Source organism: Pezoporus flaviventris, unplaced genomic scaffold (genome assembly GCF_033815535.1).
Source record: "Pezoporus flaviventris isolate CSIRO_AGI_PZ_B2104156 unplaced genomic scaffold, CSIRO_AGI_Pfla_v1 ptg000213l, whole genome shotgun sequence".
Lineage (NCBI taxonomy): Eukaryota > Metazoa > Chordata > Aves > Psittaciformes > Psittacidae > Pezoporus > Pezoporus flaviventris.
This window is the reverse complement of record NW_026892761.1, coordinates 14,495,719-14,505,861: the sequence shown is the minus strand read 5'-3', so window position 1 is coordinate 14,505,861 and position 10,143 is coordinate 14,495,719. Positions and strand designations below refer to the sequence as shown.

The following is a 10,143-nucleotide window of genomic DNA, read 5'->3' as shown; positions in this document are numbered from 1 at the left end:
GACTGCGTTTAGGAATTCCGGCCCGGTGGGTCAGGCAGCGGGATGCTGGGCTGGGGGGGGAGGAAGGGGCTCCATCACTGCCAGCAGCTGCGGCTCCGCAGGGAGCAAACGGGCGGGCAACGGGACATAAGCGCTGCCTGGAGCGAGCCCGGCTGCTGCCCAGGTCCGCCCCGCGGGAGGCAGGGCCGCGCTCCGTGCCTTGGGAGCCCGCCCCGGCTCAGGTGAGAGGAAGGAAGCGGCAGGCACGGGAGGAGGAGCGGAGCGGGGTGGGTCCTGCCCCGTGGTGCAGCGGATGCTGAGGTTCAGGAGCCGGGAAGGTCCCGGTCAGTTGGAAGCACAGGGAAGGGTGCGCTGCTGCGGGGGGGCCGGCTCGCTGGTGCTGAGGAAGTACCTGGCTTGTTCCGGGAGGGGGGTTAGCTGCCCTGGGTGGGAACTGTGGAAACCTTCCCTTTGCCCTCTGTGAGAGCTGCGTGGTGAAGGGCTGGGATCACCCTGGGGTTGAGGGTGGGGATGCCCCGTTCCTCTGCAGGGTTTATTTGTTGACCGTGGGTTGGTGTCCTCGGGGTGGCCTGAAAACCTTTTCTGCTACCCTGTCCACCTATTGATGTCCGTTCACAGGAACTTGTTCTTTGTGCCCCTGATGGACCTGCTCCATCCATGGTGGGGCTGGGGGCTGCAGGGAGGAGTCTGAGCCTCTTCCCTCCGTTTCTCCAGCTGTCCTGGGTGAAGCCCACAGGGACTTAAGCCAAAAGCTGTACCAGAGCCATCCTGTCCCCTGAGCACAACTCAGCAGTGTGCAGACAGAGGTTTGGGGATGGGGCTGCTGCTCACTGAGGCCATGGGACGTGAAGTTCCTGTGGGAATGCTGGCCCTGCAGAGGGGATGAAGCCCTGTCATGAGGCTGTGTGTGCTGCTGAGGGACACTCCACATCACCATGAAGGTGCTGCTGAGCATAGGGCTGTTCCTGAGGGCTCTTCCCAAGCCCACACGCCAACACCACAGGCTGTGTGGCTTTATCTGCCCAGGATGCTCTCTATGCACTTTCCAGGTCTGGGTCTGTCCCAGTTGGGAGCCCACCAGCGCTGCCCTGGGGGCACTGGGGCCAGCCCGACTGTTCCCTCTCTCCCTGCAGTGAGGAGCTCTGTGCTGTGTGCTCCAGGCCCTGCAGCTGGAACGCTGCCTTGTCCCGGGAAAGCTGGGCTCAGCAGGTTGGTGAGTGGCCCCGCTCACAGCAGAGCTGCTGAAGCTTCGCGAACAGGCTCGCACTTCCCTGCATCCTGCCCTAGGGAGCCTCTGGGCTTTGGGCTGTTCCTGGCTGTCAGGGAGAGGTGTGGGGGGGCAGAGCGTGGGGCAGGGACATGCAGACCACGTTCCAGGAGGGATGGCTGGGAACAGGACGAGGCTGAGCTTGTGCAAAACGGGCCAGAGAAGCCGGGTGCCTGCACAGGGGTTGTCCTCATCCCCCTGGGTAAGGAACCAGCTCTCACCAGCCACCCCTTGGGTTGGGTGTGCACCAGGGGCTGTGCTGAGAGCCCCCGGGACACTGCCGTCGGCTGACCGTGCTGCTGGCACAAGAGGCTTCCTTTGGCTCACCCATGGTCTTTCTGAAGTGCTCATCCTGTGTCCTCATCCCCTCCTTGAGGCAAGGTGGGCTGCGGAGCTCGGGAAGCTGCGTGGTTCCCAGCCCCTGGTGTGATGTGCTGACACCAAGACTGTTGTCCTGCTGATCCCAAGTGCTGAGCTAATGGCATCTCTCGTCCAAGCTGGAGGCAATAACTTGTGCTCTGGCTTCTCCCCCGTTTCCTGTGCTCACAGCCTTTGGCTGATCTTCTGCAAGGCCCTTTATGTGTGTGCCTCAGTTTCCCTAGGGAAACTTGCCTGCCCCCATGGTGGGGCTGTGTCTGCAGCTATGAGATGACTTCTCCTCATGTCCTCACCTTGCATTTAGCTGCTGGAGCCCTCTTCCCCACCCGAGTCTGTCCCTGTCTCTCGTTGCAGTCTCAAACCATGAACTACGTGGGGCAGCTTGCTGAGACCGTCTTTGTCACGGTGAAGGAGCTGTACCGGGGCCTGAACCCCACCACGCTGACGGGCTGCATCGACGTGGTGGTGGTGAGGCAGCCCGATAACTCCTTCCAGTGCTCCCCATTCCACGTGCGCTTCGGGAAGCTGGGCGTGCTGCGCTCCAGGGAGAAGGTGGTGAGTGGTGTCTGCCCCGGGACTGGGCTTCTGCTCACCCAGTATCTCCCATAACCCGGGGGTTATGTGGGTTATGCGTTTGAGGGGAATGGGAGCCCCGCTCAATTCGGGGCTTGCCAGTGTTTGGAGGGGAGCCTGGCTGGCTGTTAGCCCCATCAGCAATCCCAACCCATCTGCTCACTTGGGAAATGCCTTCCTGCTCACTGATGGGTGACAGACAGGCTTCTTCTGCCCCTTGCTAGGTCGACATTGAAATCAATGGGGAGCCTGTAGACCTGCACATGAAGCTGGGTGACAATGGAGAGGCTTTCTTTGTCCAGGAGTCAGAGGAGAGTGAGGTTGGTGATGAAGAGCTGCTGCTGGTCTGTGTCCTGCTGTGACCACCTGGAAGTGCAGGGTTGAGGTGGAAGGAGCAGCTTTGGATTGCTCCTCTTCCCTAGGGTAACTGCATTATCCCACTGATGCTCTGTGTGTCCAGACAGGTTCCTACGCAAAGGACATTGCAGGCAGTGTGGTGGATCTGAACAGTGGAGCGCCCTGAGGGCCTGAGTATCTGAATCTTAGTCTGGTCTCCATCAATGGACATGGCTGCTGGCCAACCAGGCAGACACCTCGGATCTTGGCCTCTTGGGGATCTTGTGACAGGGATGGGAGGAAGCCAGAGGCTGTGGCAGGCTGCCCACTCCACTGGGAAGCAGGATGAGACTGGCTGTGGCTTCCAGAGCTCTTGGCAGCTCCCTCCCATGCGGACTTGTGGTCGCTGCTGGCTTGGGCTGGGTTTGGGAGCAGGGAGAGGGCTCTAGAGCTGAATCCCAGCTGCAGTCTTTGTAATTCTGGTCCTGTGGTGCCATCTCCTGCCTGCCTCTCCTTGCCCATGTTAAAGATGTCTTCAGCACGTGGCTGGATACCCCAAGTTGTTTGTGGCTTGGGTTTCGGTTTGTGGCTTGGGTGTTTTGTGTGTCAACCATGGTACCATCCCCGTCCCCCCCTCCCAGTTGTACATACAGAACGTTTCCTTTCAGGTCTAGCCACAAACCCACCCCCAAATTGAGAGCTCCATAGAATTATCTAGGTTGGAAAAGGCCTTTAAGGTCACCAAGTCCAACCATGATGTTGGTTGTGCTGGTGGAACACGTTGCATAGGCAAGAGCCGTGAGCGGCCAGGCTGGGAAGCAGGGTGCTGGTGCTGATGGGCTCTCCCATCCCTGCTGCAGGGCAGCATCCCTTCCCACCTCTGCACGTCACCCATCCCCATGGAGCAGAGCCTGGAGGAGGATGCTCGTGGACAGGAGGACACCAGCACTGAAGTGACCTTGCACAAGAGGAGGTGACGCAGGAGAAAGCCCAGGAGGAAGGAAGGGTCAGACTCACTGTTAGAAGGCTGCGAGGAGACCAGAAGTGGGATGTCCATGGAGGAGCCATGTGAGCTGCCAGCCCCAAGGTGATCATCACTTGCTGGTGCCCGGCAGAACTGAAACATGAAGAAAGTGTTTCCAAGTTGGACCCAGACTCCTGTGAAGCAGAAAGCCAGTGGAAATGGGAAGGGGGGTTGCCAGGAGAGACCTGGTGCCTGTGAGCAGCATCACGGACTTCTTTCCCTCTTTGCAGTGATTCAGTGTATTTCTCCTTTGCTGATCTCCCTGAAGAAAGAACCATGTCACTGCAGTCCCTGGAGATGCACCCTTACTCTGATGGGGAGCTGGCCTCTGTGGACAGGTAATGGGCAGAGCCAAGTCACCTTGGCTTTGGTGACAGCAGGGCACCAAAAGGGACTTGAGAGCGGCAGGAGAGGGGGCCCCTTATGGTGTGGCTAGAAGAAAGCTGAGAGCCCCCAAGTGACACTTCTGGCCATGGTCACAGACACAAGGGGCCTGTGTGTACAGGGCTTTGCTGCTGACCTGCATAGCACTGCTTCCTCGGACCTCAGCTTAAGGAGTCACAGCCTGGTTTGTGTTGGAAGGGACCTTAAAGCTCCTCCAGCTCCAACCCCTGCCACGGGCAGGGACCCCTTCCACTAGAGCAGCTTGCTCCAAGCCCCTGTGTCCAACCTGCCCTTGAGCACTGCCAGGGATGGGGCAGCCACAGCTTCTCTGGGCACCCTGTGCCAGCGCCTCAGCACCCTCACAGGGAAGAGCTTCTGCCTAAGAGCTCATCTCAGTCTCCCCTGTTTAAGTTTGAACCCGTTAGGGTTCAACCCACAGGACTGCTCATTTGTGACAGCCTCAGGGCAGAAGTGACTCTATAGGAAAGCAGCCTTACAGGGCTCTTGGCCCTCAATGTCCTTGCAGTGAAAGCATAGGGCTGTAGAGTAGATGAGGTCTCACATTGCCTTTTCTTCTTGCAGCCCCTCCATGAGCCATCCGTCCTCTCCTAGAAGTGATTCTGAGCTGGAGATCAGACCCCAGGAGAGCTTCCCTCTGGGGACTGAGTCCCACATGCAGTGGACCTGGGGAAGGCTCCCTCAGGTGAGTCCCTGCTCTCGCCCTTGTCCAGCAGCCGGTGGCAGGGCTGCAGAGAGTGGAGGAGGCTGTGGCCAGGCAGCCTTGGAGGTGTCCTCTAAGCAGGACTGATGATTTGGGCAGCTTCCCGTCCTCAAACCTGTTCTGCTTTCCTTAGGTGAATAGATCCGAATGGGTTGAACCAGCCAAGTCCACCAAGAGCATTGCTACTGCAGAAACCACAATCTCTGTGGCACTGGCCCCAGAGGATGAGGTAACCCATCTTGTTGCCACCTCTGAAGGTCTGGGAGCAGATCTGTGCCCAGCAGGACCTCAGGCCATACCGTGTTCCGCTGCTGTGTCTGTTATGGAGCCAACACCTGCACCACGGCATGGGAACAGCTTCCCCAAGGAGCAGGATGTCCCCAGGGCTGTGAGGGCAGAGACCTTGTTGGACATCCCCTTGCCCCCACAGGCGGGAGGCAGGAGCGTGGTGCCTGAGGTTCAGCCAGATGCTGCTGTGGGGCAGGTGAACTTGGAGCGCCCTGAGCCCCATCTGGGAAGCCAGAGGAGACAAGGTGGGTGGTGAGGGGGTGACTGGTGCTGCTGGGAGCCTGCGGGTGGACCTGACCTGAATGGAGGGCTGGGGTCTTCACTCAGTGTAACTTCCCCAGCACTGGGCACTCAAGGTGTGCTGTGTGTGCTTTGCCCTCTCCTTGTGCTGCCAGCTCCTATGTTTTGAAGAGACATTCGTCAGCTCCCCTCCTTTCAGTGGATCCCCAGGAAGGTTTCTTGCCTTGTTTCCTGAGGTCCATGCTTGGATGCCTCTGCTTTTTGCATGTTTGGAAGATTTCTCAGCAGTGTAGACCATACCTTAACTTGAAGTGCTCGGCAGCACCTGGCTGGGCTTGTGTCTTCATCCCAACCCTGCCAAGCAAGGTGGAAAATCACACAGAGCAGAGGATGATTCCCTTGACAGTGTATTTAAGGAATTTTATCCTTGTTTCCTGTTCTAACCAACCTCACTCTTCCAGGCAGCATAATTTGAGAATGAAATTGTCTCCCTGAAGAAGAGACACTTGGGATTCCTCACTGGACAAAGAGGGACATCACAAAGCATTATCTTGCATGGTGCTAACTTCAAACAGCACCTCCATGTTGTCACAGCAGATCATAGGCAGGAGTCTGCCCTGTCCTTTGTGTCCTCTTGGCAAGTGGTCTCATGTCAGTGCAGGTGTCTTGTGGTACTTCTGTTGCTGTTGATTTAAGGCAGCTTTTCCAATAAGAAATGAGATGCTCTCTTTAAATGATGTACAAATGTGCTGTTAGCTTCCTTGATAGGTGGTAAGGTGGTTGGAAAGGAGTTTCAGCTAAGCTCTCTCCCTTCTGTCTGTGCCTTGAGGAGCCATCAGCATTCCCCCCGTGGCTCCCAGTGAGTTTTACCCGGCTGAGGAGCAGGCAGCTCGCTGTCTCCCCAGGAGGTGAGGGCTGTCCCTGCTGGCAGAGCTCAGACCCTGAGCAGTGCCCCTGCAGCAGGGGTGTCCAAAGCTGTTGCCGGTGCTGCCATTGTTTTGCTCTCTTGCAGTGACCCGGAGCTCAGTTCAAAGCCCGTGGCAGCCCCCAGCAGCGCTGTTTGTGCCCAGCTGCCCCTCCATGTGCCTGCTGAGAGCCCCGCGGCCGCCCTGTCCCGGTGCGGAGGGCTGGGGGGCAGCAGGCAGCTCTCTCACGGTAGGTGGGAGCAGAGGGGGGGACCTGCTGCCCCCATGTTGTGCACCAGTGGTGTGACACAGCCCCTGTCCCGCCAGGGAAGTTCATGGAGCGTGTGGTCTCCTACCAGCAGTTTGCTGAGAACCCGGGGCTCATCAATGACCCGAACCTGGTGATACTGGTCCACAAGGAGTGAGTGCCTCTCGTTTCCTGCTGCTTCATCCCGACACCACCAGCGCGATCCCTACAGAAACACTCCAGCAGGAGTGGGACTCCATCCCAGACAGTGGTTATATCACAGTAGCTGTGGCAAGGGACCCTCTGGCCACACTGCAGGGTGGTGATCTGGAAACAGCCCCTGCTCCAGGAGTGGTGATGTTTCCACCCCTCTTGCTTCTTCCAGGTATTACAACTGGGCAGTGGCTGCTCCCATGGTCCTGTCCCTGCAGGCTTTCCAGAGGAACATTCCTGAGGTCAGTGGCACAATCCATTTACTGGCCATGCTTTTCGGCAGGGCTTGAATTGTTGTAGTGGGGCTGCAAGAAGCCAAGCTGCCCATGTGGGGCTTTCTGGGCAGAGCTGAGCATTCCTCGAGTCCAGCAAACCCTGAAGTCTGTCCTTCAGAGGGACCTCAAGGTGACTTTTAGGGTGGTCTTGGCCTGTTGGCAGCTGAGCCTCCCTGGGCTGAGGGCTGCCTTCATCCCCTGTTCACAGAGCACCGTTGACCAGCTGGTGAAGGAAAAGATGCCCAGGAAAGGCAGCAGGTGGTGGCTCTCCTGGAGGAGGAGAGAATCCTCATTGGAGGAGGTGTGTTTGAGCAGTGGCTGTGGCTCCCATGTCCCAGGGGAGGAGCGCAGCAGGGTCCTGGGCATGGCCTGAGGCTGGGTACCAGGGCAGCCAGACCTGTTGGCAAGGTGGCTTGTGAAGGTTGCTGCTGTCCCCTCGGGTCTGTTAATGGCTGGGCAGCAGGACAGTGCCTGGTAATGTGGTGGCATGGACCTTGTGATGGTGCCACGTGCCCTTCATGCCGCAGCCCACCCGCCATATGTGTGTGCTGGTCTCCCTGTGCAGCCACAGCACCAGGTTGTGGCTCTTCCATGGAGCAGTGTCCTCATGAAGTCAAGGGGATTCATTGCCACCTCTTCCCTGGTATCGCTGCTCCAAGTGGCAGTAAAGCAAGGCAGCCCCTGTGCTTGGCACGGGGGTGCTCATGACACCACTCTGCCTGCAGGAGCAGCTGAGGCCAGGGAAAGCCAATGTGGGGATGCTGCAGCCTGTCTCTGCTCAGCAGAGGTGAGTGCCTCCACCCCAAGTTGCCTTTAGGAGTCTCTGCATGCTGCTGGTCTCTTCTCCTCCTAAATGACCAGATATTCCCATGTCTGTAGCTTGTGTGAGGGCAGAAAGCTCTGTTAAGGCTCTGGCTGACCCTGGTCTAGCCAAGCTCCTCCATGGCTACTTCCTGGGTGGGTTGTCCTGGGCATGCTCCAGATCTCTCCTGGTGTTCACAGGGAAAGCCGTGGTCTGCAGAGTGAAGCCACCATGCTCTTCCCTTTGTATAGGCAGGAAGAGGGGTCATCCTGTGATGAAGAGCCCCTGTGCCCCGGGGACATATTAGCAATGGATGCTCCTGAACAGAAATCTCTGCCAACCTACAAGAAATCCCTGCGGCTGTCCTCTGAGCAAATAGTATGTACTCCACTGCTCCTTCAGTGCTTGTGTGGTGGGGTGAGACAACCCTCAGACAGGGATTTCTCTACTCCCGACTCGTGTTTTTATAGGGCACCCATGTATTTTGCTGTGGGTGGCTACCCTGCAGAGGTTTAAGGTCTCTGGTCTGTCTGGGTGGCAGTCTGGCCCATGACAAGCCTTGGGCTGGCATGAACCCGTGCTGATGTACCGCTTTGTTCCTCCTGCGCCCCAGGGAAGGCTGAACCTGCAGGATGGCCCTAACGAGGTGGCGTTCAGCGTGACAACCCAGTACCAGGGCACGTGCCGCTGTGAGGCCACCATCTACCTGTGGAACTGGGACGACAAGGTGGTGATCTCTGACATCGATGGCACCATCACCAAGTAAAGGGCTCTTCTCTCCCCACACATCCCTGCACCTGGATCAGGTGAAGCCAGGGAGAAGCAGGAGGATGGTGAAGGAGAGGCTGGGTGGAGATGGAGGGTTTGGGTTGAAAGGTCCTTAAAGCCCTTCCAGCTCCACCCCTGCCGTGGGCACGGGCACCTTCCGTGGGCTGCAGGAGCTGCGCCCGCACACGGCGGACCCCAGCCCGAGTCCCCTCGGCCGTGGCCGCTAGGAGGCACTGTGGGCCCGCGGGTGGGGACCCGCCATGGGCAGGAGCCGTGGGGCCGAGCCGTGAGGCAGGCGGGGACCGGGCTCAGGCCGGGTCCCTGTAGGGTCGCGCTGTGCCTGAAGCCGCTCGCTGCTGAAGGGGTGAGCGGGGTCGGGCTGAACAGGTTGGACCTCCTCGTGTTCGGAGGCGCAGGAGGCTGCCCTGCCCGAGGGCACGGCTCCGAGGGCTCCCTGCTCTCCCGCTAGGAATGGCTACAAGTTCCTGTACTGCTCAGCCCGAGCCATCGGCATGGCGCACATCACCAAAGGCTACCTCAAATGGGTCAACGAGCAGGGCTGTGCGCTCCCCAAGGGCCCCATCCTGCTCGCCCCCAGCAGCCTCTTCTCTGCCTTCCGCAGGTACCACATCCTGTCCTGCCAGCCCTGCATCCCATGTCCCTGGGGATGTCACCCCTTACCCCAGGTTGATGCTGAGGGATGTCACTGCCTTGAACTGTTTCTGCCCTCCCTGAGCTGCCTGGGAAGCTCCTCATGCACAAAGCCTCTCTTGCCCTTCCCATCACTTGTCTGGCCCCGGGCAGCCTGGCTGCCTCCAGTCCTGAGCAGCTGATGCCAACTGACCTCTGCTCTGTGCTTCAGGGAGGTGATTAAGAAGAAGCCGGAGGCGTTCAAGATCGCCTGCTTGAAGGACATCCAGAACCTGTTTGCCACCCAGCTGCCCTTCCATGCGGCTTTTGGGAACAGAGCCAACGTGAGCGGGTCTCGTGGGGAGAAGGGAGGGCTGGGGCTGGGGCAGTGGTGCCTTCCTGCAGCTCTCATGCCTCGCTGGCCTGCCTTGGGCAGGATGTCTATGCTTACAAGCAGGTTGGCCTGCCAGGGAGCCGCATATTCACAGTCAACCCCAAGGGAGAGCTGATCCAGGAGCTCGCAAAGAACCACAAGTCAACGTAAGCAGTGGGCCTGGTCCTTGGCATCTTTGGGTTAACCTGGCTTTAGCCCTGAGAAGCATCTTCTGGGGTAGAAAACAAAGCCCCAGTGACCTCAATGCAACTTCTCTCTTGCCCCCCTAGGTACGAGCGGCTGTCGGAGCTGGTGGAGCTCATCTTCCCTCCTCTGGGCCAGAGCGGGAGCATGGCTCTGGTGTGCCCAGAGTACAGCCACTTTGCCTACTGGAGACCCCCACTGCCTGCTGTTGACTTGGGTGCCTTCTCCTGACCTTGTTGCCTGTGGAGACCTGACCCAGGGCTCTCCTGTGCATCCTCTGCCAGGATGGGATGCTCCAGATGCCTCTGCTCATCCCTGCTTGCTGCTCAGGCACTTTGCACTTCTCGCAGGGGTCATGTTCTGCACTAGAAACACCCAATGGGGCCCAGAGAGCTCTGACTCTACACAACCTGCATTTACTAAAATTAAACTCCTGTAAGCTGGGTCCCTGCTTAATGTTCTTAACACCTTTAAAGCCTGGCTGTTCATTAAAAGTGGTGGTGGGTCACTCACTG

At 58.6% G+C, this 10,143-nt stretch overlaps 1 protein-coding gene across 1 annotated transcript; it reads left to right on the top strand.

Moving 5' to 3' along the window:
* Positions 1 to 781: 781 nt before the first annotated feature.
* LPIN3 (lipin 3) lies at positions 782 to 10,136 on the top strand. The gene is given in 19 exon segments (XM_061442072.1): positions 782 to 2,200; positions 2,443 to 2,562; positions 3,415 to 3,641; positions 3,809 to 3,916; positions 4,545 to 4,665; positions 4,817 to 5,223; positions 5,367 to 5,425; positions 6,041 to 6,119; positions 6,224 to 6,366; positions 6,444 to 6,537; positions 6,749 to 6,818; positions 7,060 to 7,152; positions 7,577 to 7,638; positions 7,905 to 8,031; positions 8,267 to 8,486; positions 8,809 to 9,043; positions 9,284 to 9,395; positions 9,488 to 9,591; positions 9,715 to 10,136. Coding segments are annotated over 19 exon segments (2,811 nt in total). The 5' UTR covers positions 782 to 1,915; the 3' UTR covers positions 9,860 to 10,136.
* Positions 10,137 to 10,143: the final 7 nt, after the last annotated feature.